Below are 24,009 nucleotides of genomic sequence, written 5' to 3' on the forward strand. Positions count from 1 at the left end.
GCAGATGTCCCCTCGATGTCCTGGGCAGTGTCTTCCCTTCTTTTTAGGAATAAATTTTCTAAGCGCCGCCTGTAGTAACGAAATGATATACTGTGCTGCCCACTCACAGGCGGTTGGTCATGCTGGGTATGCCACAATGGTCCCCTCTTGCAATATTGCGTGCAACTGAAAGGTAGTGAGGTCTCATGTCCTGTGACCCCACGTGACTTGATACCTAGGCTTGAGGAATCGACTGTGCAGTTAGCACAATATTTAACAGCAGGAGGACCCCATTTACGCGAAGAATAGACAATTATCTACAAGTGAAACAGTTGAATTTGGCACTGGGAGTAAAAGAAAGGGCTTGTCATCAGCTTCGTAGTAGGAGATTGATCTAGAGATCATAGTAAGACTGGGTATTCAACTCCTTGTACACTGTCACGACAGACCACTGAAGGCCAGGTCAATCCACACAGTTCTAGGGTCTAGACGCGCAAGGGCGGCAAACCCGTAGGGGCACCGTAGAAGTCCAGCAACTCTTCCTCCTTCTCCTCTTCCTGCTGATTCTCAGCCTCGGATTCTTCCTCGATCTTCTTGATCGAGGCCTTGGAGGGACGAGTCCGTGATGATGTACCGGTGACAGGCGTAGACACGGACATGGGAGTATTCTCAGCTTCGAATGCCTCACGCGCATCCTCGTACGGCAGTCTGAAGGCCGGGAACCCATCTGGTGCACGTTCGGCCCGGTCCATTATTTCCTTCATGTACTTGCGGACCTCGTCCGCTGGCTTGACGACACGAGTCAAAGGCTCCAGGATTCGGGGACTGGCGGCATGGATGCGGAAAGTGACCGGTTGCCAGTACTCCTTCAGGTTTGATTCAGCGCTAGACTTTTCGGCTGAAACGGCCGGTGTCTCGGCTTGACCGGGTTTGACATCGGACTTCTCGTCGCCGGGCTCTTGTTTTGGAGAAACATCGGCGGGCGCTGGCGTTGGCGTTGCTGTAGCCTTATCCGTCTTCGATGCCTTCTTCGATTTGGAGGCACCTTTACTTTTTCGCCCAGTTCCTGCATCGGGAGCAGTATCGATGGGAAAAGGCACATTGGGGTCCACCCTTTTCACGATCAGAAAAGATGCGAGGATTGTATTCTCGTTAGGAAGCCATTCCAAAATCGAATGTTCAGGGAAAAGATAGCGGTCGCCCGATCCAGCGTGGCCGGATGTGCTGCTCCCATAAGGTGTCAAAGGGGAAGTAAATTCGAAGACCACGGACTTGTAGTTTATAGGCGCAGGGGTGGGTCGAGCTGGCGGTGCTTGAGGTCTGTAATAAGGTGAAGGCGAGCTGTAAGGCAGTGGTCGTGACTGCACAGGCGTATTGGCGCCATACTGCGATTGCTGTTGTTGTTGCTGCTGTTGTTGTTGTGGATGTAGTGGCTGGGGTGGAACTGGGCGTGGCACTTGTTGCTGAACCATGCTGGAATTTGGAGGGGCATGGAAAACCGGAACCTGCACCTGAGGGATTGGTGTTGGTACTGGAGGTGGCTTGGAGTTGCCGATAGATGGGATGTTGGCAGACGGGGTTGACAAAGCAGGTTGAAGTCCAGGCGTAGCCCTCACAGCGGGACCAGTGGTCGTTACGGGCTCTTGCTTCACTGCTGGGACAGCGACCTCAATCTTGGCCGACGAAGGATTTGGTGGAGCTGCACTCAGGTGGGAAGCCTGGGTTAGCGCCGGGGCTCGAGGTGGCGCGGGAATGACCGGGCCCTGGGCGATGTCTGTCGCGGGAGTTGAAGCTGGGGGAGCAGAATTCTGTACAGGAGCCGGTGCGGGCGTTGTCACGGACGTAGATGCAGTTGTAGAAATAGAAGCAGGAGCAGGGACACCCGCAGGGACCTGGACAGAGACTGAACTAGAGACCGGAGCGGAAACGGGAGCCGTAGCAGGGGTGGAAGGAGCGGCAGACGTAGGTACAGGGCCAGGTTTTTGAGCTGATAATGGTATTGGCGTAGCTGCTGAAGGAGGCGCCGGCGCGGGTGCAGCTGGTTTTTGCGAGGGAGCTGGCAGCAATTGACCCGAGACAGGCGCAGGCTGATTCTGAACACCCTGAGCCGCAGCTGACGTGGAAGGAATTTGCTGATTCGAGTTGACAGGGCCTGGCGCTTGGACATTTGGAGGCGGACCTGGCCTCTGCGAAATCACAACCTGAGGAGACGCTGGCCTTGGAAATTGTGCAGATGCCGCAGGATGTTGAACCGTGGGGGCCCGCTGTGCTGTCGCAGCTGCAGCTGCATTTCGCTGGGCCTGTTGCTCCCTGGCCTTAATAATCGCGTTCAACTCGTCAATATGGGCCTGGAAGGCTCGAAGCTGTTCCTGGGAGGCCTGGCTCGAAGCGACCACTCTCATGAGAGCTTTCAATTCTGGATCCGCCGCGGCTCTTGTGGCAAGCATCTGGATGACGGGATCTGGGCTCGGCTTTGCCGGTTGTCCTGGCTGGGTATTTTGAGGCGGCCGTGGGTTTGGCTGCGGTGGTGTCTGAACTGGTGCACGCGGTTGGGGAGGCGCAGCATGTGTTCCTGGATATGCATGCGGAGGTCGTGCAGCGGGTGTAGGAGGATAAGCAGCCCTTTTCTGGTTCCCTGAATAGGGCTGATATTGTTGGAAATTGGGGGGATGGCTGTATTGTGCCATCTGCTTGGGTGGGGGAGCATATTGAATGGCCGGCGGGGCATTGGGATCCTTGACAGTGTATATCATCGCATCGAAAAGGTGAGGTCCAACGGTTACGTCGCAAGGGCCGACCCGAGTCATTGAATCTTTGGGTGGATTGTTCTTCTCAATCTGTTCGCGCTTCGTCTTCTTCGGCTTTGTATAATATCGAACCAGAATGCCATCGCTCAGCCACTTTTTCTTTGATCGCTCAAGGGCAGTGAGCATCACTGCGCTGTAATAGTCATTTTCAGTTTTGTTAGTGACGTTTATCCTTGGCGGAGGGGCAAAGGACAGGATGGACAAACCTTTCAGCGTATGACTGGTACTCCTTATCTGAGAGATCTGAGGATTGTCGCTCCCGCAGCACAGGCACCGGTTCGCCATCCTTAATGGAGATTGGCAAAGGCTCCACGGGCTCAGGCGGCGGCGGCGGTGATGGAGATGGAGGAGGCGACACTGCACGGGGGTCGATGCCTTTTTCCTTTGCGATGGAGTGGCTGCTTCGGAAACTCGTCTTTTCGCCGCGGGCTCACGGCCTGCACGCAGCTTACGTTTCTCTGCCATGATGTGCGAGCCTAATCAGTGCTTCCAAGGTCCCTCCGACGGGGATCCGCGATAGCTGTCAATGGAGAAGCGAAAAAGCATGTGATGATGCGGAAGGAGAAGATGTGTTTGAGGAGTGACGCGATAAAGTTGCGCGTGGCTTATCGGCGGTTCGTCTCCGTCTCCGCTCCGTTCCACCAGCGCCGTCGAGTGGTCTGAGAATTGACACGATCCGATCATCCAAACCATGGTCAAATTACAGCCGATATTCAAGAAAGCCTACTGGGCACTTGCAGCCGGTGGGCTGGTCTATGTTCTCTTCGTCACAGCTTTGACCTTCCCTGAAGTGCAGCGTTTGTATGTCCTCCTGCCTCAGTGACTACCGGAAAAGGACTGAGCATGTGCTTACTCGGCACAGCTTTTTATACGCGAACAAGGTCAACCCGGCATATTGGCAGGATGTTAATCAGGTCGAGCAATTTGGATTTTTGAGTATGTTGTGGTGAACATCAAGATCTAAATCGAGAGCTGACCGTACCAGAAACTCAGGTGCAGCCGTTCCATCTGGTAACACCAGATAATGAAACGCTCTATGGGTGGCATTTGATGCCACTGCATCTTTGTTATGAGCATGAAGAGATGCTCATGAACAGTCCACCTTCAGGGCCGGCTGAGGACTATTCTCTGACCAATGCCTTCAAGCTACTTGCAGAGAACCCTAACGCCCGAGTTGTTGTCAGCTGTAGGTCCATCAATTAGGCCCTCCCACTGCACCAAGCTCCTTTTCTAAAACCAACAATCAATGCCTAGTTCATGGAAATGCTGCTCATCTGGGCTCTGCTCAGCGACCTGCCAACTACAATGCCCTGTTGGCTCTGTCCACCCCCTCACACCCAGTCCACGTCTTCGCCATGGACTATCGTGGTTTCGGTGTTTCGACAGGCACTCCAACCGAAGAGGGATTGATCACTGATGGAGTCTCACTTCTGAACTTTTTGACGGCTGGGCCTCTCCGGATTCCACCTTCTCGCATCGTCATCATGGGCCAGAGTCTGGGTACAGCTGTTACTGCGGCCGTGGCTGAGCGATTCGCCTTTGGTTCTCCTGATCCGAAGGCTATTCAGCCTGCGATCAAAGACCCTGAGCCCTTTGCCGGAGTGATTCTGTTGGCATCTTTCAGTAATCTGGCAAGTCTCATCAAGTCCTACAGCGTCAAGGGTCTGACTCCGCCCATGCTGTCCCCCTTGATCGGGTATCCCCGTTTCCAGAAATGGGTCATGAGCCACATTGTGGACAGCTGGGACACAGCAGGACGCGTTGCTCGGTTGACCGGCGTCAACGGTACAAAGTTGGAAGACGGCAGCAGCTCTAGACATGTTCACAAGGACCTTGACCTGACTATAGTGCATGCTAAGAATGATATTGAGATCCCCTGGCGTGAAGGCCGTCGTATCTGGACCGCAGCGACTGGAGAGAACACTGGGAAGGAGCATGGTCGCGTGGTCTCCGCGATTAATACAGCCAGTGGTTCGCAAATTGAAATATGGGAGAACAGGATCCCTAGTAGCTCTCAAGGGGAAGAGGCTACGAAAAAGGTCCGGTGGGAACGTGTTCAGTATGGAGGTAAGTCGAGCCCATTGAGACTCTTTGGTTTCCAGACTTCTAGTGGTAGATCTACTACCTAAGGGCCAAGTGCTAACTTGATCTGTCGCGCTCTAGGTCACAACAAAGTAGCATCGTTCTCTGTTGCCGGCCTTGCTGCCCTGAGATCATTCGAAGAGTAAGGCCCAAGGTGTTGAACCCATGTCACCATGGATCAGGCACTTGTAGTGCCCATGCATGAATGTCAAATACGCTATCTTCCCCTTCCAATTCAACATGATCTCGAACACCCACTTCGCCCTACCCTTATCGTATTTTTACCTCATCGATAATCCCAGTAATGCCACCCCATACCAAAGCCAGCACCTACATAACCAAGATCCAACCCACCACCCATCAATGCCTCGAACACGACCTATTCCTCGACCCTGTCCTCCCCGTCCTCGGCACATCACTCGCTCGATCCCACGAGCGATACTCCGATCGCTGACGTCTTGAATGTCGTGCTGGAGCTCCCCGACTAGTCATCTGGGAGTGATCGGGTCTTTCATTCGGATCGCGGCTCTTGTCCTCGAAACTGAGGTCCAGGATGGGCGTGAGGTTCTCGGCTAGACGGTGGGGACTCATAGATCGGGACGGCATGGTAAAGTCAGGCAAGGTCAGGCAAGGTCAGGCAAGGTCAGAGCTTCCAATGGAGGTTGGAAGGTTTAAACCGATTTTGGAAGTAGTGGTGAATTCTGCTGAACGGATGTGGAGAGTTCACGGAGCTTTATTGTGTCCGGGGATTGAAGGATGTTGGTGCTTGTAGGAAGGGGGGTGTTTTGTGACTTTCGTAGAGAGATCAGCTACCTTATGCAGTGAGGTTTGCGGCAGATATAAAAGGACAGAGATAGGTAAGCGCTGTTCTCGTCGGGTGTTTTAACAACTTTGAAATGAGCGGTTATCAGGTGGTCTTTTGTGTCAATTATGAGCAAAGGTTGACGCAACTTCGCAAAGAGCTTCGTTGGTACGATATTCTAGAGGGTTAATCAATCTCGCGAATCAAGCAAGCTCGAATGTCCGTGGGCCTGTATATCAGAGGTGGATTGACTTAAACTATCTATAGATCTTGGTGTACGTAGTGATGCGGTGGCATTGATCGCCGGACCAATCTTCCATCTACATCATAGTTGAAGGTTCTCTTGAACCGACATGCGGGAGTTTCGTCCGTACCAAATTAAAGGTTGTAGTAAGGTTGTTGTCATCACTCATTTCTTCATTGAAGGTGTTTCATATCTCGTATCGCATCGCTCATTTCATGGTCATCACCATCTTGTCCGCACACAACATACAATCTCATCAAATGTAACAAACTCCCCCCAGCGCCATAATCATACATTCCCGGATCCTTCTCAACACATCAAAACATCATGGCGGGATCATTAAGCCAGGTAAATCCTGCGAAAAGAAAACCTCATACAAGCGCAAGACAAAACAACGAAAAGAAAGAGGAAAAAGGAAAATCGACCATCGACCATTGACCATTCAATGGCCCCGAATCCAACCACACAGGTCCCGAATCCCAGCCTTGACATTTAGATCGCGGCGAAGCCCCTTCAGCGTCTTTTTGTTCGGCACACCCTGACGAGGCCCGGAGTCTCTCTCAGCCCAGCTGGCATTGGCATTGAGCTTTTCGGCCTTGAGCTTTCTCCAGACCCGCCGCAGACACGAGGACTTGCCTTGGATATGATCAAAGGGATCCCTGGGCTCCCATTCATCGTCGTTCTTGCCGATGGGCCGGAACTTCTGGCAGACAGCATGAACCTTGGTGGTTTTGAAGTATTGCCGTCCCTTGAGTGACCAGTAATCCATCTCGCGGCTGACATGTACGCTCTGAACGCGCACAGGAGGCAAGACACGTCCGCCGTTGGCAGGGGTCAGGATGGTCTCGTCAGGATGTTGCTGGTATTCCCGACATCGCTTTAAAAAAGTGCCGTAATTGGCGGCGAGGGTCACCGCACACAGGGGCACAAAGCCAAAGCCAGCAAGCTTGTTGGGTGGGCCGGGGGTCCGGCCATGGTGAGGCCTACTCGTGGAAATCTCCGAGCACAGCGCCCACATGTCGCTGAAGATCTGCTCTACGACGAAAAGCTTGCCTTCTTGCAGGTCAAGCTCGTCCGAGGGCTGATCATCTCCGGTTGGGACCACATATGAGGGGTCCACCCCAATAACGAGGGATTCTTCCTCGATCAACCAGCCGTTGGGGGCGATATCGCTGCAGGGTTCAGCGCGAATATCGCGGAGAGACTTGACATAGTCGCTGTAGATGAACTTTTGCTGCAGACTTGTCTTGAAGTGCCCCAACGTCATGAGTGTAGCCCCGGTCTGAGTGCAGGGTTGACCCCGGGGGCTGTCGTCAGCGACGATGGGTGGCATCGTCTGGAAGAAGAGAGAGGAAAGGATGGTTAGTGAGATGGAATCAAAGGCCAGAAGGTCAATTGAATATACCTGTGGGTGTTCCTTTGTTTCAGGAAACAGAGGGTGGATCCCGTGGGCGTCGGGCGTCGAAAGAGGGGCGTGGAAGTCGAGTCGGTCAGACCAGGACTCGGGAGAGGCGACGGCAGTGGTGCTGGTCCCGAAGGTGAAGCAAGCTGAGCTCATGTAGCTTGCTGAGGGAGGGACGTGTGTGGGAAGAAGCTCAAACGGCTCACCCGTGAGGTCACCAGCTCGCTGCTTGGGCGAGACGAAAGGAGGAAGCAAGGTGAAGGTGCCATCACTCTTGAAGTGAGGCACAGAGGCGTTGGAATGGAGAGCACCTCCAAGGCCATTGACGCCGTGCCCGTTCTCGTAAACAGAAGTGAGAGCCTGCATGCGCATGGTTGAAGAGGCCATGCTGACGGGAGGCGATGGATGGGAGGAGCAGGAGCAGGAGCAGGAGCAGGAGCGAAGAGTGAGAGGTGAGTTTGGAGGGAGTTGAAAGTGAGGTTAGATTTGAATGTAGCAAATCGTGACAACCAAAGTGAGAGAGTGCCGAAGAAGAGAGAGAGAGAGGAAAGAAAAGGAAAGGAAAGGAAAGGAAAGGAAGAAGAGACGAGACGGGGGAATGAAATAGTCGAAAACAAGATGGCAGTTTCCGACCACCAAGAAGCAAACAGTTTACGAATGTTGCTTTTGTTATTGTCGCTATCAATATTGAAATGGGTACAAGATACCAGGGCAAACATCTCGCGGAGTGTGAACACCTGATTGCGTAGTTAAGATACAGTTGTTTAAGCAAAACCTCTTGGGAAGATTGCCAATTTTGGCTCAGGCAGACCTACGGGACGTTCGCTGCCTAAATCATGATAGCATGGACTCATTTTGCTAGATTGATGTCGGAGCATGAACGATCGTGTCAGAGAATCTGACACGATGACAGAAAATGTTACTGATCTCACGTCCACTGACCTCGAGGTACGATCTGCAGTAGAAGTTCAATCCCATTGTGTTTTTCGGAGCTAGCAATAACCTTAATTGTGCCGTGCCTTGGCTCTCGGCCGCAGGCTACCCGAGTGCCTCAGTGGACACTGGCCAGTCCGGGCCCGGGGGATCCATGCGGAAGGGCTCGTTCAGTTCCGCCCGATCAACCTCTGGCGCTGCCACGCTGCCACGCTGCCATAGTTACTGCCACGCTCAGCTTAGTCAGTACAGCCCGCCGGTTAACGTAATTCCCGGCCAAGCGAGACACCCAGCCAGGCGAGACACCCAAACTTATTAGAAAATTTCAAAATCGATTCTCTCAACCAACACCCATTAATCTAGCTAAATATAGCGATTTTTACATGAATTAATCCTGTGGCCAATCTCTCTACACCCACTACACCTAGGCGGGGCTCTCTTCGCTGGTTGGTCTGCCTGAATAGGCAATTCGCCCTGCCTATACGATTCCACCGCAGGTACTTCTGCTGGTAAATCTAGCTGCGTAACTAGCTATAGGCCCTCTTCGATAGTTAAACCCTCTTCGTAAGGTATATATCTAGTTAAACGATTACGCTTCTTTACTACCTTCTTATTCGCTACGCGTAGATTCGCGTTTTCTTACGCTAGTAGCGCGGTGTTATATAGCGCTATACAGTAGCCCTTAATAATCTGATCTAGTATAGTCTTTGATAGGCTCGGAGGGCTATTCGACCGCTGCTTTAGTAGATCTTTAAGTATCGAAGCTTGCTTTTGTAGCTAAATCACGGTTCTGGGTATTTTTAGTGTGAATTAGCTAGATCTGCTTATTAGCCGGCTGCTTAGTGGTGTAGGCGTTTGTAGAGAGATATTAAGCTTCGAAAGTAGTCTTTTAGCATCGACTAGTACTAGCCTACTAGCTACGAAGCTAGTTTGGATAATCGTTAGTTAAAAAGCCTTAAGCCGCGCGCGTTAGTAGTTATCGAGGAAATTAAACTTATCGATATAGTTATAGCCCCTACGCGTAAGATTACTTATAAAGCGACCGTACGAGCGTTTTAATACTATAAAATAGCTAATATCTAGTAGTTATAGTAGATACGATAAATACGTAGGTATACAGAGTAGTATAATATCGTTTTCGGCGTAAGTTCGATCGAATTAAGGCGTAAGATAGCTACTATAGCTATTAAGAACTAGTAGTCGAAATCGATCTTATACGCGCGAGTTTATTAAGGGGATAAATAGCTTTTATAGCTAACGTAGACTAATCTTATCGGTAGTCTAGCTATTATTCGAGACCTTAAATCGCTAATCTTATAGTAGATTATTAAACTAACTAGCGATTATAACTTTACCTTTAAAAATTATATAAGGCGGTAGCGAATAGCTATCGGCGTAAATTACTTCGATAGTAGTAACCTATTCGCGATTTCCTAGCTATAATATCGATCGCTGACCGTAGTATTTAGCTCGCGTAATAACCTTTTGTGTTGATATAAGGCCCGTTATAAACCCTATCTTATCGAAGTTATAGATATCCTACGGTTAAATACCGTTCTTATCGATCACACGTTATATAGTCGTAAACTATGCTTATAGCGATTTTAGATCTTTGTTTAGGGCGCGTTAGTAGTTATATCGCCTAGAGAAACGCGATCGAATCTCTTCGCGTCGATAAATAAAGGTTAATAGCTAATTCTTACTAATAGTAGGTCGAGGCTAGCTACCGCGGGCGGCTAGTAGAATATTAGCTATCGCTCGTATATTAGCTAGCCTTAGCGCTGCTCTACGCGTATCTAGAGAGATAATCTATTCTACTAGCGAATCCTCCTCTAGTTAAGTTAATTTATAGCTAGTTAGGCGTCTATCGACGCGTATAAGCACGCCTTTCGCGCGATCGGCTAAGGTTGTATGAGGGAGATTATATAGCCTCGCGGCTGCGCGTATAGATTAAATTCGGCCGTTTTTGATATCGTTAAGGGCTAATAAGATCTTGCCCTCCTGATCGGCCGATTTTAGCCAGGAATCAGAGCGTTTTGGTGGTATAGTAGGTAGTTGAAGTTGATATGTAGATATGGAAACGCGAATTTGGAGAGGGTGTACGGAACGGCCGGGTGTACAGAACGGCCGGGAACTACGTTACTGCCACGCTCAGCTTAGTCAGTACAGCCCGCCGGTTATTCATGAGCCGCGGCTTGCAGGAGTACCGCAGACGTTTGCGGGGAAACGCCCATAGTGGATGTCGTCGCCATATATTTCGACTTGTCCACAACTACACCCGATCCTTGTACAAGGGGAAACAGATTGTTTTGTATATCATCCAAGAATCAGAAGTTCAGAACCACCAGCTCAACTCCAACTAAAGAAAAATGTCCACTCCCAAAGTTACCCTCTACTTCGATATCATTAGTCCCTTCGCATACATTGCGTTTCATGTCCTCAAGGTCAGTCATCTCATCAATGGGGAAACCCCCAGCCCACGCCACCGCGGACTCGACCATGATCTCCGTGTTCATACATTGGAAACCCTCGCCCGCCACAGAACCTAACATCCACCGACTCTAGCACTCTCCAACCTTTTCCAAATGCGAAGTCACCTACGTGCCCATCCTTCTAGGCGGTCTATTCCAGCTCTGCGGTAATCAACCACCTCTCAATATCAAGAGTAAGTCAACCGGAGATCACCGTGCTCCTTTCACCCACATACCCCGATCTCTTCACGCACCTGATCTTCCATCCATCATCCTCCGTGACTAACTCTCTCCCCAGACAAAAACAAATGGATCGACAACGAACGCAACAGATGGGCCAGACGCTTCTCCGTCCCCATTTGCGCCACTCCCCCGCCGGGCTTCCCCCAAAGCACCGTGACCGTCCAGCGCGCCCTCAGCGTGGTCGCGCACAAGACTCCGGAAAAGCTCCCGGCTGCCATCGAGGCGATTTATCATTCGTTCTGGGTCCAGTCCAATTCGGAGATCGGTAAAGTAGAGGGCTTCAAGCCGGTGCTGGAGGGTGTGTTGGGGGAGCAGGTGACGAGAGAGGTTCTGGAAGCGGTACGTTCTCTTTTCCTTGGTGTTTTTTTATTTTCTTCCTCATTGTCATTTCAAGCGTTCTATTTTCGCCAAACCCGTGCCTGGTAGCTTAGAACGAGGGGAAAGAGGAAAGGGAATTGTGACACACATACTAATCAAGCGGATAGATCACCCAAGCTGAGATGAAGGCCCTGCTCCCAACGAATACCCAGCGGGCGTTTGACGCAGGAGCCTTTGGTCTGCCATGGTTTGAATGTACCAATGCAGCGGGGGAGCAACAGTGTTATTGGGGGGTTGACAATTTGGAGGATGTTGCGGGCTTCTTGGGATTGGAACGGGGTAGAGATCCGAAGCCGCTGCTTTGAGGTTTGCAAGACAAAAGGTTCAGAGGAGGAGATGAGGCGGGGGGAAGATGAATCATTTGTATGGGTCGTGTGCTGTGAACGTTCAACGTACTGCTTGGACCGGAAGTACTGATTACGGATCTTTACTTGAGGTGCAGGTGCCCTGGTTCCATTTGGTTCCTCAGCTCGTGGTGTCTAGTCGTCCATCACGGGCTGTATATTGTCAGTCATTTCAGGACCTGTGGCCTATTTCATACATCGATATTTTATCCAAAATAGCGGCACTCGACTGTGGTGAGTTCCATCAAAGGGGAGGGACAAAGATAACGAGGTCGCTCATTGAACTCGTATAGATAGTACAAAGTATGGACAGTACATCATCAAAAAAAGAAACGCCCTCGCATGGGCAACGCCATATACAGGTCTCGGGAAACCCCCGCAATCAACAATACCAAAAAAAAAATATTCTCACACTAGGAATCCCGTTTCAGCCTTTGCAACGGCTGCGATGCCGTGCTGCGATGCTTATGCCGGAGATAGTCACAGACTTGCTCATCATGCATCTGATCGATTTGATGGTAGTCGGGATGCGATGGATCGAGGCCTAGATAGCGCATGTCAAAAAAGAAAAACAGATATCATCATCAGTCTGAGCTACATGATGTGGTGTGTTTGCGGGAGATGTGCGTCGGGTGAATATAGTGATGGGCGGAAATGAATACTAGAGACATACCCTTTTGAGGCTCCGGTTCCGGCTCGGGATAGATCTGGTTGACAATTTCACGCACGGTCCGCTGCGATAATTGCAGCGCTTCCTGGGCAACGGGAGTGACATTTTCGTTGACTGCGCCCTTGACGTGGTCGATATGGGGGCCGACGAGGGATGAGACATTTTGCTGGATGGCGGTGACGACGGAGGAGGATGTGGAGGAAGAGGAAGAGGAGGAGGAGGTCGATGAGAATGTGGATGATGATTTCAAGGTTGATGGGTCTTGGTGATTCGGTTCGCTGGGAACAGTGGTGGTGGTTGGGCTGCGCGAGGGCGCGGAGGGTGGTGATGGGTTTGTGGTCCCCATGGTTGGGCGGTTTCGAGACAGCGTAAACAGGGGCCCTTCTCAGAACCAGCGCGAGAGATTGTATTGATGCGGGTGGATAGATGGTTGACGGATTGACGTTGAATAGATAGATCAATAGATCGATGGATCGGCAGGCAGTAGACAAGCAAAGTGGAACATAGGACTTGGGCTCAGTTTAGTAGTCTTCACCTTCGTCCAGCTAGGTGCAAGGACCAATTGATGAATTGTGGATGATGTCCAAAGAAATTGCCAGGGAGGAGTCAAACAATCAACCGACTGTCGTCTCTCGAGAAGTGATACGTTCCAAGGTGGAGGGAGGGATGAGATGAGGCAAGAAAAAAGGTCTGTCTTGGACTGCATTGAGTAAATGACAGGGCCAAGACCAGGATGACGACCGGATGGAGCAAACGATAGGGCTGATCCTTTGACGTAAGGCTGGGGGAAACCCTTTTGGGCGCACAAAACGGCGATAGGCTGGGGGTCTTTCTTAGCGGCCGAGGGAATTGGGAGGGGGGCAAAGAAGAAGAGAGAGAGAAGGAGACCCAGAGAGAGAGGTCTGAATGAAAAAGAGGAAATTACGTTCAAAAGGAAGGACAGAAAGTATGGAGAACCCCGAGAGAAACAAGCTCGTTGCAAATGACGATTGTTATGACATCTTTGGTTGCCTCTCCGAAGAAGAAGAATAAGAGGGTCATATGTCTTCCCCCTCCTCCTCTGTCCTCTCCGACATGTTCTCTCTCTCCCGGAAGACTCCCACTCTGCCGGGGTGGGACTCTCCTACTCTGCCTGCCCGGTGTGTCCTCCTCTCACGACGGAAGACGGGGTTGTGGATGTGGATTTGGCACCGAGTAGGGCCCAGGGCTCGACGAGGACAAGTCACCAGCGAGGAGGACGGGAAAAAGGGAGGCAGAGGCTGATCGTCCCGGCCGTCGGTCGGATCGCCTGTAGGGCCGTCAATCATCGTGCGACCACGCGAGTCAGGGACCCGAGTGGGTGGGGGAGGTTGTGCGCCTTCCGCGGGCGATTTGGATGAAGCCAACTGGCCTCCGACGGGTCGGATATGGAGCGGACCTGGTTTGGACGGCCACCTCTCGGGCCCTTTGTGGCCGCGCGAAGATGACGTCGTGAGGACCCATTCGGGAGGAGGAGGAGAGGGAAGATGGGTGGTCATCGAAGTAGTTAGTAGTTAACTAATAGTCCCTGTTAGTGGGGTACCCGAGTGTGAATTGATGGTCATTTGACCACGATGATTGAGGGAGAATGGAGTGAAGAGGAGGAAAGAGACAGATCAGGGATGTTGAAACCTTCGTATTCATACCAAGCCATTCGAATTGGTTGTAGGTGAAAGGAAGAGCAATGAATACCGGGTGATAGAAGACTTCGTCCACGTGATGTTGAAAAAGAGATTGAGCCTTCAGCATTACACTCTTTGCCATTCGCACTCCATCAATCGGTCAAATTGATCAAGGTACCAGAAGGAGGACCCCCCGGAGAGAGGACTACCTCGATCACCTCAGGACGATGGACTGGCCAGTAGCAGTACTACCACACTACTGGAAGCCTGAAGGTGACTCCAAAGTCAAACAGCTCCTCTCATCCAAAACGTGGAAGAACAACCCCACGTGCAGTGGCTGGCCAAGCCAAGCCACGCCAACCGGACCAACGCATGGGAACCACACGGCCGCCGGGAAAATTATGTCGGGACTCGGGACTGCAGCAGTCAATGGAACCAGTGCAGAACTCGGTGAGACAGAGTACCGAGTAACCTACTACATACTACATACACAACCTCTACTAAGCGAAATCTCTCGCCCGCTACTTTCATCATCATCGCGCCGCACCACAGTCGACGGTTACCCTCATTCAACCGGGTGTCCACCCCCACGTCAATCATGGCGCCCATCCCCATCACCATCGTCACAGGTTTCCTCGGATCCGGCAAAACCACCCTCCTCCTCAAACTGATCCCCCAACTCCCCTCCACCTACAAACTCGCCCTCCTCAAAAACGAATTCGGTGACGTCGCCGTCGACTCCCAACTGGCCGCGACCTCCTCCATCTCCGGGGTCCGCGAACTGCTCAACGGCTGCATCTGCTGCAATCTCGTCGGCCAGCTCAGCGATGCGCTCGAGCAGCTGCGCGCCACCGTCGCGCCCGATCGCATCGTGATCGAGACCTCGGGCAGCGCGTTCCCCGCCACCCTGGCCATGGAGGTGAATCGGTTGGCGCGCGAAGGCGCCGACTTCGTCCTGGATGGGGTGATCAGCGTGATTGATGTGGAGAATTGGGAAGGATACGAGGATACGAGTTATACAGCGAAGTTGCAGGCGCAGTATACGGATCTGATTGTCTTCAATAAGTGGGAGGTGGCCGGGGAGAGGAAGTTCGATGTGTGTTTGGATCGGGTCGGGGATCTGGGGATCGAGACGCCCTGGGTCAAGTCGGATCGCGGGTTGGTGGACAAGGATGTGTTGTTGGGGATCGATGGGGCATTGTTTGCGAAGGAGGGGGCGGTCCGGGATGGCGGTGCACATGATGACCACCACCGGGACCATGATCACAACAAGGAGCACCAGTCCGAGGTCGAAGTGCTCTCGGTGCAATTGAAGAACGCTGCAGGCACGGTGGTCGATGTCGAGGCCCTCGAACGACTCTTGCAATCTGCGCCCAGAGAGGAAGTCTATCGGATCAAGGGGACCCTGCGCTGTTCTGCGGCCGTGCCACCCATGGAATCATCCGATGAGCCCAACTCCAGAAAGCCCGCGGAGTCCTCCGAATCCAGGTACTATATTCTCAATTGGGCCTTTGGCCGATGGACGTGCACACCCTCGGCGGTCGTGGCGGAGTCGGCGGACGAGTCGGTGGCTGCTCGGTTGACGTTCATCCTGGCTCGTTACGAATCGGCCAAGTGGAAGAAGAAGTTGGAGGCCGGGGATCTGGTGCAAGTGGGTGGCCGTGGAGACCCCGAGTTGGTTGTGGAGAGATTGGTCTAGACTACGACGTTGGATAGGGAAGGTCAAAGAGACCCGCGAGAGGAGGGCCCCGTCTTGTTCCATGATAGACCGATAGACCGATAGACCGATAGACCGATAGAAGTATACCCATGCATGGAGTGTTTGAACAAGGACGCGGTCAGATGACCTCATTGATGATTCGCGAAGGACAGATTCAACAGGGGACGCAAGTCTATGATTTTGCTCATGTTGAACAGACAGAGAGCACCACGCAATACTTAGAAGGAAAAACGCTAAGAGCACTTTTGTTGTAACCGAAGACCCACACGGGGCAAAGAAAGGGACGGCACCGCGGATCTATTCTAAAGAATGGCTATGATCAAAATCTCAACGGGAAAAACACTCGACCATGACAGACGGCCAAATGGACAAAGTAGCGCGCAAATGGATCGACTATACTACAGCAGGACTCCCACGCAGTGAAAGTCTGTGCAGTAGTTCTCAAAGCAAAAACAAGACAATTAGGCCAACCGTGAAAGGCTGCAACAAAAACAGACGTTTGCCACAATTAATAGTTCAGGAGAGCCGAGGCGCCCGGCTCGCTGGAAATGTAAATCACCTCATGGTTGTCCGAGAATCCATTGAAGCGAGTGGCACTGCACTTGGTGTACGCGCCCATCTCCTCAAAGTACAACCAGTCTCCGGTGTTCAAGAGCCCAGGCAGATCGATGCGTTGGGTAATCACATCGATGCCATCGCAGGTTGGGCCCCAGATGGAGTACGAGTTGATCTCGCCTGCGGCAGTGGAGGGGAGTCCCGACCGAGGCGCATCGGCCGCGCACAGCAACACTTTGGCAACCGGGTGTTGGTGGTCAAAGATGATGTTGGAAAAGTTGCCGTAGACACCATCGTTGAGGTACAACATGTAGGCAGTGCGCGACGGATCCAAGGGGTCAGGAAGGTCACGACGAGCAATGACGTTGGCCGCGAGAGTGAATGCATTGGCAACGTAGTACCGACCAGGCTCGGCAATGATCCGGACACTGGGAGGGAAGTAGGTCTCGAGAGCGGTGCTAAGAATACCGGAGAACTTCTCAAAAGTGTCGTGGCAGAAACCACCACCGACATCCAGAGTGTGCAGCTCGTGACCGATCGCGGCCGCTTGGTCAAACACCAGACGGGCATCTTGCACAGCCTTCAAGAACGCACGGGGGTCCTCGGCACCGGAGCCAACGTGGAAACTGACGCCGACGACCTTGAGATCAAGCTCGCGGGCGAGCTGCAGCAACTGAGCGGCCACGTCGAGAGAGGCACCGAACTTCATGCTCAGCCGGCAGAGACTGGTAGAGTCGTCGGTGAGGATGCGCAAGTACAGCTCAGCGTCCGGGAAGTGGGCTTTGATCTTGTACAGTTCATCGGCGTTGTCAAAGGTCATTTGCTTGACGCCAACCTGGGCGGCATAGCGCAGATAAGACTTGGTCTTGCACGGTTGCGCGTAAATGATTCGGCTGGGGTCGATGCCCGTCTGGAGGGCGAGATCGATTTCCGACTTGGAGGCGCAGTCGAAACCGTTGCCCAACTGGGCCATGAGACGCAAAACCTCGGGATCGGGGTTACATTTGACAGCTGCCCGCCAAGATTCATCGAGTTAGAGAGTGATTGATGTGACGACCGAACGGCCACGCATGTATCGTGTTGTTGTGGGGCCTGACTTACCATAGAATGGTTTGACTCGGCCCAGGTTCATCTTCCAGCGCATGTGCTGGCGATATACCTCGCCCATATCCGCAACATAAAAGGCATCCTCCTCACCGGCCTCGCAGCGGTCGGTGTCCACCTCGGATGCGCGCTTCTTCAGCACATCCATCACCAGCTCCCTCGCAGTCAACTCCGATTGCAACAATTCGTCCCCAAGTTTGCCGGCCTTGCCAAGGGGATCGTGATGGATCAGATCATTCTTGACGGCACACACCTCGGCGGCCGGCATCACACACGCAGTCGGGGCCATTTTTCGTACAGCAGTGATTTCAGCACGATGTTCAGTCTTTTCTTCTGATCTTTGCGAGAAGAAAAAAAAGAGGGGGGGGGGGGGGTTTGTAAAATGAATAAGATGATTAAGTCACAGGAAATGATGCGACTGCGTTAGGGAGGACGAAAAATGTCGCAACCGTAGTTGACTGGACTAAGCCTCCTCGACCCCTCCTCCTTAAGAGGAAGAACCTTCAGAGAAGTCCTATGCGGCAGCTCAAAGACTGAGGGAATGTCGTGAGAGGGCGTCAACGGGTCGAAAAAAGGCGCACCGGACGGACTCTCAGCAGACTGTTGCAGCAGGTGGTGGAATGTTATTAAGAGTGTCGCGTTGGCGGCGAGTGGAGACAATTTGGCTGAGCAGAATCGAGGCTACGGGAGCCGTGGTGGGGGGGTTGCCTTTGGTGGTGATGACCAAAGGCAGGGGGCTTGGTGCTATCCTAGCGATTGGGAAGGTGATAGAGCTGGTCAGCAGAGAAACCAGGATGACAGCTGGACCAGCGATCACTATGAGAGGAAAAAGATGGACGGTTTAGAGGGAAGGAGAGCTGAAGGCGGGGGAGGGTTCCGAGTTTTAAAATTTTCGAAAAAGGGTTCGGGGCGGTGTTTAGGGCAAAGCGGACCTTCTCTTGGTCCAAGTCACGACAAAACGGGGGAGGAAAAGAGATCGAAAAAATGACGCACGGCGCTTGAAAATCCCGCGAGAAGTGGGTTTTGGTGGAGCGAACAGGACAACAGGTACTACACTGGACTTTTGCAGGACACAGAACTCAACTTACCGAGAAACCTTGAACTCGCGCTCAGTCTAAAGAGAGACAAGCGAAAGTCTCATGTCGAAAAAAGAAGGAGAGAGGCACAGAGCATGCAGAACAGATGAGCAGGCTGCAGAGAATGGAAGAGCGCAGGCAGGTTGACCGTTTGGGTCGAGGTCGAGATCTCGATCGAGCCCGGCCTGCACTGCTTACGGCAGCATTGGGCAGTGACAGGAGTGGTCGACAACTCGAAGGGACAGTACCTGAGGATACAGAGCGGAGCCCCCAGAGACTGTGCAGTTCTGGTATCCAAATGTACCTCCTTCATCCAGCTCTCCACAGTCCACATGTGAGTCCTGACAAGGTCGAGAGCAGTACATAAGTTACTACATAGTACATACTACATAGGCATACTGGCTACATACTACATAGTAGAAATAGATACCTTAGTAAGACTTCAAGGTTTGTAGCTATAGTCCTGTAGAACTAGGCGCAATTCAGACTCATGCCCGTGATACTATTGCCGGGGTACCTCGTCCTCCAGTCCTCTACAGACTTTGAGTGGAGATCCAGTATGGTCCGTCTCAGACTCGACAATAGTGAGATCCACGTGGATTCACAACTTATGAACACAGTGATGCTAATAACCATACGCAGTGGGTATGGTTATAAGATGCATATGCAGCGCAGCAGTATACACCATGCAGTATGCATCGGTACAGTGTGTAGACTGTAGACTGTAGATTGACTTCAGACTGAATATTGATGCTAGAATCGATAGTCTCCAAGTGTCTAGACAAACTCGATCAACCTACGCCCATCCAAGGAAAATGCCGACCATGCCAAACGATCCATACCGTTGGAAGGACGCGACGGGGCTACCTCCCGTTTTGGCCGCGCTCTCGTAGGTTTACAGAGTAGGTTGGGCAGCAGCTTAGCGTTCGACATATCGGAGGAGTCTACCTAAGTCGTTGACAGGGGCTCTTCTATACCCAAGGAAGCTAGGCAATTTCAAGCTCGAAGGTTGGTCTGGAGTGCCAAGAAAGCCCACGTACTCGACAAACACAGCAAGGGTCAAGGAGTGATATTCTCACAACTTTTGGGACATGGAGCTAGCAGTGTGGACGGAAATTACTAGCAAATTGAAATTGTACATAAGGTAACTGCATGTAGTAATTACCTCTGTAAAGTTCTTCCTGACACCCGTCTTCCGGTCGTAGGACGGAAAACGCCCCTCATTCAGAAGCCACATGTGACCTATAGTACGAATTCCATGAAACCAAGATGATTTTAAACATATTTATTTTCGCGGAGCAGAACCTCCGCGACGGGAGCCTCGATTATCAAGATACCTTCTCGAGCCAAACGTAAGTCTTCGGAGCACTTATCAGAGGTGTCGGTCGCTACGAAATACACCTATTTATCAGAATTCGAGCCTTGCCCGTCTCAGCTAAAGTGAACTGCAAACACGGTCAGTACTATGGACTAAGATACATAAAAGCCTTAGTGTCTCGGGAGTCAAGATATCGAATTGACTTTATCAACGGGAGATCACAGCCCGAGCTGTATGATGCGTCCGCAGGGATGATCACAGACACCTAGTGGTACTCTAGCTGACCAGTACCTACTAGCGAGGCCCGTCCTCAGAGGAACAATCGATATTGATCTATGGTCGGGATTTCTCAACGGACCACCAGCCAATATCAGGTCTGTTGGCCATGTGTTCCAAGCGCTCAGGACTGGAGGCGGCCGCAGGGACGGGTTGCTGATGGAACCCACGTCGCAGGGAAGGGCTACATGAGTGTGCATAGCGCATACTGCATAGCACATGTTGCATACAGGCTACTGCTAGACTCTAGTGAGTCGCAATTCAAAGTGACCAAGAAGTGCAAGGCAAAGCATCCAAATCCCTTGGCGAATCGATAGTCCCCGAGGTACTGAAGATGATCTCCTTTGGCCTTCATTCGCTGATCATGACTCGTGAGCTCGCAGCTTCAACCGACTCGACTGAATCGAGTCTCCCTGCCTGCCAGGTAGCCTGCACCGCCAGGTGTAGTTGTACTGTACCTCTGTGTACAATGTTGCTATTTACTGTATAGGACCAGCAGGTGAAACCAACCTTGTTTACTTTCTTGGTGATACAGACAGACATTGCAGTCATTGCACTTACTCACCATCTTTTGCGACCCTTGATTTTGCTTGCCATCGTAGACTCAACCTAGTTGCAACCGCGGTACTTTGCCAAAGTCACAATCGGCATTCTGGACCGCATTCTTGCAGATGGTATCCAATATATCCAAGTCCTCCCGTATTCATATGCGACGAATGATATGATAAATACGGATATGCAGTGTCACATGTAAATTTCAGCTGATATTCGGATGCTGACCCGGGCATCTTCTACGCTTTTTGATAGCAGTACATCTCAATCTGATCCATTTGATCCCACTGTGCTGGCAGGTTGACCGCTACGTGCGATGAGTGAAATCCTGCAGTCCGCATGAGATCGAAAAAGACAGCCTCGCTCTCGTGCCGTCGCTTCAGGGCTACGAGGATTAACAGTTCCGGTGATTCTTGCACAAAGCGACCAAGCACTGACACCAAAGCGGGCAGACTGTCGGCGTTATAAGTACAGTCGGATACAAGAATCAGATCAGTCGTCTCGCCGACGAGTGCAGGCGTGGGTTCATCCCAGTCAAGGGTCTGAAATGTGACCGATGTCGATGTGTGCTGGGACGAGGCCTCTTTGATATTACGACTGACAATATCAGAGACCTCCGGCAGATCGGTGAGAATCACTTCACAATTCTTGTGCATGGTGGCCACTGCAATTCCCACTATGCCGCACCCAGCGCCGAGCTCAACGACTCGGAGCGAGGCCGTGCCGGGGGCCAGTAGCTTCGTCAGACCAGACATCGTTGTCTCGCTGCCGCTCACCACTCGGTCCAGAAACACGACAGCTGCAAGAGCTGCGTCCCTGTGGTGTTCCGCGAGACGCGGGTTAGTCGCAGATTGATGGAAAAGGGTAACCGAGCCATGACTGACCAGATGTGCCGAGCGATACTATTCCCCGTTTCTTCCCAGATAGACAGAGGTCGTAGATGTCCCGGAATACACAAGTCTCGTCGAATCAAAGGCTCGGCAGGCTCCCACTGAGGACCGAAAGGTGCACTATTTGCGGATATCACCAAGGGAATGGACCCTTCTTCTAAAGTATCTCTCTCCACGTCTGCGAGCTGGATTTTCAACACGGCCGTTTGCGCGGTCACCGCGCTCAACGAGAAAGGCCCCAGCGAGACGGCTGATTGGCGAGACCCAGCTTGCCATCGGAAAGTTGTCTGGGCTCGCACTTTGTGTGAGGAGTGTTGAACCCAGCTGGCGGTCAAGTCCACCTCTTCGGCGAGGAAATCATCCCCAAGATCCGTCGAGATGCATATCAGTGCTGAAATATACGCAGACTGTTTTTGCTTCTGGAACCGTGGTGTTTTGAGAAACCGAATATAATAGACCATGTTTGATTCTGGGACTCTGTCGAATGAGCTCGTGAAAACCTTTCCACGACTAGAGATACAACTGTCTGTCTCTTGGCCCACTTCAAGTCACGGTCGACGTTTCACCCCAGAGTTCCTCAATAGGCTCAAACTAGGTACAGCACGTCTCTCCTTTTTCAGGACAATAATTCCATCTCAACTCCAGGGCATAACCAAACGTTGTACACCGTGATATCACGTGCCGTGGACGACTGACAAACAAGGCCCCCACCACGCTCAATCAACCAGTGACGGAAGACAGCTCGGACCCCGGTCGGGCCAGGATTCATGACATCGCCGTTGTGCTGGTGGTGCTTGGGCATGATCACACCTCTATCGGGTTCAGGCCATCTCGATTTCAACATTCCACGCCGTCGTCTGTGACAATGACGATCACAACGCGCTGATGTAGTCCAGCAACGTCCTTTTTTTCTGCCTCCATTCAGCCTATCTCCAGTGTTCAGTGGTCCACTGCTCCCAATATTCTCAATCCAAAGATGATGCGCCCGCGGGATCCGCGCATCCGGCAGCGGATCAATCAAATCTCGCACAATTTAGAGTCTGCCAATGAGTCTGCCCAAGAGGGAATCTACACCTTCTCACAGAATTACATTTCTCCGTGTCTGAGCGGAATCGGCCAATGTGTTCAATCATGCACAGCACCTTGCTTCCCAAGCCGTGAAGACCAGCTGCGCCGTCGTCGCCGCGGTCGTGCCGAGGCCAACTTCGACTTTTACGATGACTGGGAAACCGAGGAAGGCGAGGAAAGTTTGCTCGGTTGGGGCACCGGAGAGCTCGACCGATTGCTGGCAGGAAGTGGACTGTCTCGCGGTAGCACCAGCGAACAGCCGCGACGGCAGAGAAAGTTGAGCTATGGCACTCGGCAGACGAGGCGGCGCAGCACGGTACACACTTCCGATTCTCGCGACGACCCAACAGTCATACCAAAGTCTTCGTTTCTGGGCTTTCTCGAACGACTGCCCTGGCGCATTGGTCCCAAGGGCCTCAAGTACCGGCCCTCCGCGGCTGATTTACAGGAACACCCGGGGAGCCATCATCGTCATGTGCAGGAGGATGAGCCGTTGATGGAAGCTTCCGAAGACGAACAGGAACACGTCTCTTACCAGAATGGCGGACGACAACGGAGTGCAACTCAATCGTCCCGAGGCACCACCAACTCCCTGAGCTCCCGGGGTGACCTGTTCCCGAGCGACGAAGAGGACGCGGTACCCCTGGACGACGAGTTTGCGCTGACACTCGGTCGGCGAAACACAGGTCTTGAATCAGACGATCAGTCTGGCAACATTTCGAAGATGGCGAGGTCATCTTCAGGCACTTCCAGCCTTGGTGGCGCGTCCTCCAAGAACCCCAAACGCAGAAAGAAGAGGCGCTCGTCGACCAAGACTGCTACACACCCGGATTCAGAAGTAGCTTCTGGGAATGAGATGCCGTCTCTTGCGGATCTCAAAGTCGAGGAAGAGCAAGTGGCGCAGGAAGAGGAATCCGCCGTCGAGAGCAAGCGAATTGCTGCTCAGGACTTGGCGATAAAACGCGGCCTAGAGTCAAGCGGCGCTATTACGGTATGAATATTTAACCTCATTGCTTTGAACCTCGAAAAATTGACCTCTTCGTTGCAGTCTTCCCCCGTCTCGATCAGCAATAGTCCAGGAATCAATCCCCCATTCATATCAAATATCCAAACGGCAGATTCAACCCCAATACCCATGGACTCCACTCAATCAAGGCGCGACCCTCTGCTCCATCCTTCCTCCGAAGACGACCTCCTGGAACCCTTTCCCCCCTTCACAGCGTCGGCTAGCTCAATAATTTCTAATTCCCCAACCGCAGGTTCGGTTCCACCGCGGCCCGGCTCCGTTAAAGATGCCGGGGCCATCAATCATGTCCAGGAGCCGCGTAACGAACCTTCAGACGAACCCTAACAATGATATGAATTTGCGCCAGCTCCTGGCAAAACTCGCCATAACCGGCTTGTATGATATGATGACTATCTTTTTGCCCGAACTATCCTATACCCGCACAATAA

General features: G+C 52.1%; 10 protein-coding genes across 10 annotated transcripts; 4 read left to right on the plus strand and 6 right to left on the minus strand.

Moving 5' to 3' along the window:
• Positions 1–464: 464 nt before the first annotated feature.
• Positions 465–3,251, minus strand: N7539_006700 (uncharacterized protein; the record flags this gene model as incomplete). The annotated part of the gene is made up of 2 exons (XM_056936301.1): positions 465–2,914; positions 3,239–3,251. The coding sequence occupies 2 exons, from the start codon at positions 3,249–3,251 to the stop codon at positions 465–467; spliced, it is 2,463 nt and encodes an 820-aa protein (XP_056788236.1).
• A 226-nt stretch (positions 3,252–3,477) lies between these two features.
• N7539_006701 (alpha/beta hydrolase) lies at positions 3,478–5,014 on the plus strand (the record flags this gene model as incomplete). Its single annotated transcript, XM_056936302.1, has 5 exons — positions 3,478–3,587; positions 3,649–3,722; positions 3,772–3,972; positions 4,041–4,853; positions 4,950–5,014. The coding sequence occupies 5 exons, from the start codon at positions 3,478–3,480 to the stop codon at positions 5,012–5,014; spliced, it is 1,263 nt and encodes a 420-aa protein (XP_056788237.1).
• A 1,342-nt stretch (positions 5,015–6,356) lies between these two features.
• N7539_006702 (uncharacterized protein) lies at positions 6,357–7,703 on the minus strand (the record flags this gene model as incomplete). Its single annotated transcript, XM_056936303.1, has 1 exon — positions 6,357–7,703. The coding sequence occupies one exon, from the start codon at positions 7,701–7,703 to the stop codon at positions 6,357–6,359; it is 1,347 nt and encodes a 448-aa protein (XP_056788238.1).
• Positions 7,704–10,618: 2,915 nt separating this feature from the next.
• N7539_006703 (putative 2-hydroxychromene-2-carboxylate isomerase) lies at positions 10,619–11,646 on the plus strand (the record flags this gene model as incomplete). Its single annotated transcript, XM_056936304.1, has 4 exons — positions 10,619–10,693; positions 10,815–10,914; positions 11,019–11,302; positions 11,449–11,646. 4 exons carry the CDS (start codon positions 10,619–10,621, stop codon positions 11,644–11,646), a joined length of 657 nt encoding a protein of 218 aa, XP_056788239.1.
• A 452-nt stretch (positions 11,647–12,098) lies between these two features.
• On the minus strand, positions 12,099–12,701 carry N7539_006704 (uncharacterized protein; the record flags this gene model as incomplete). Its single annotated transcript, XM_056936305.1, has 2 exons — positions 12,099–12,229; positions 12,359–12,701. 2 exons carry the CDS (start codon positions 12,699–12,701, stop codon positions 12,099–12,101), a joined length of 474 nt encoding a protein of 157 aa, XP_056788240.1.
• Positions 12,702–13,392: 691 nt separating this feature from the next.
• N7539_006705 (uncharacterized protein) lies at positions 13,393–13,872 on the minus strand (the record flags this gene model as incomplete). Its single annotated transcript, XM_056936306.1, has 1 exon — positions 13,393–13,872. The coding sequence occupies one exon, from the start codon at positions 13,870–13,872 to the stop codon at positions 13,393–13,395; it is 480 nt and encodes a 159-aa protein (XP_056788241.1).
• Positions 13,873–14,593: 721 nt separating this feature from the next.
• On the plus strand, positions 14,594–15,694 carry N7539_006706 (GTP-binding protein; the record flags this gene model as incomplete). Its single annotated transcript, XM_056936307.1, has 1 exon — positions 14,594–15,694. One exon carries the CDS (start codon positions 14,594–14,596, stop codon positions 15,692–15,694), a length of 1,101 nt encoding a protein of 366 aa, XP_056788242.1.
• Positions 15,695–16,223: 529 nt separating this feature from the next.
• N7539_006707 (type III PLP-dependent enzyme) lies at positions 16,224–17,663 on the minus strand (the record flags this gene model as incomplete). The annotated part of the gene is made up of 2 exons (XM_056936308.1): positions 16,224–17,281; positions 17,372–17,663. The coding sequence occupies 2 exons, from the start codon at positions 17,661–17,663 to the stop codon at positions 16,224–16,226; spliced, it is 1,350 nt and encodes a 449-aa protein (XP_056788243.1).
• A 3,172-nt stretch (positions 17,664–20,835) lies between these two features.
• On the minus strand, positions 20,836–21,947 carry N7539_006708 (uncharacterized protein; the record flags this gene model as incomplete). The annotated part of the gene is made up of 2 exons (XM_056936309.1): positions 20,836–21,412; positions 21,481–21,947. The coding sequence occupies 2 exons, from the start codon at positions 21,945–21,947 to the stop codon at positions 20,836–20,838; spliced, it is 1,044 nt and encodes a 347-aa protein (XP_056788244.1).
• Positions 21,948–22,462: 515 nt separating this feature from the next.
• Positions 22,463–23,905, plus strand: N7539_006709 (uncharacterized protein; the record flags this gene model as incomplete). The annotated part of the gene is made up of 2 exons (XM_056936310.1): positions 22,463–23,545; positions 23,603–23,905. The coding sequence occupies 2 exons, from the start codon at positions 22,463–22,465 to the stop codon at positions 23,903–23,905; spliced, it is 1,386 nt and encodes a 461-aa protein (XP_056788245.1).
• Positions 23,906–24,009: the final 104 nt, after the last annotated feature.

This window comes from Penicillium diatomitis (genome assembly GCF_028827545.1).
Source record: "Penicillium diatomitis strain IBT 30728 chromosome Unknown utg000009l_segment0_segment0, whole genome shotgun sequence".
In the NCBI taxonomy this organism is placed as follows: Eukaryota; Fungi; Ascomycota; class Eurotiomycetes; order Eurotiales; family Aspergillaceae; genus Penicillium; species Penicillium diatomitis.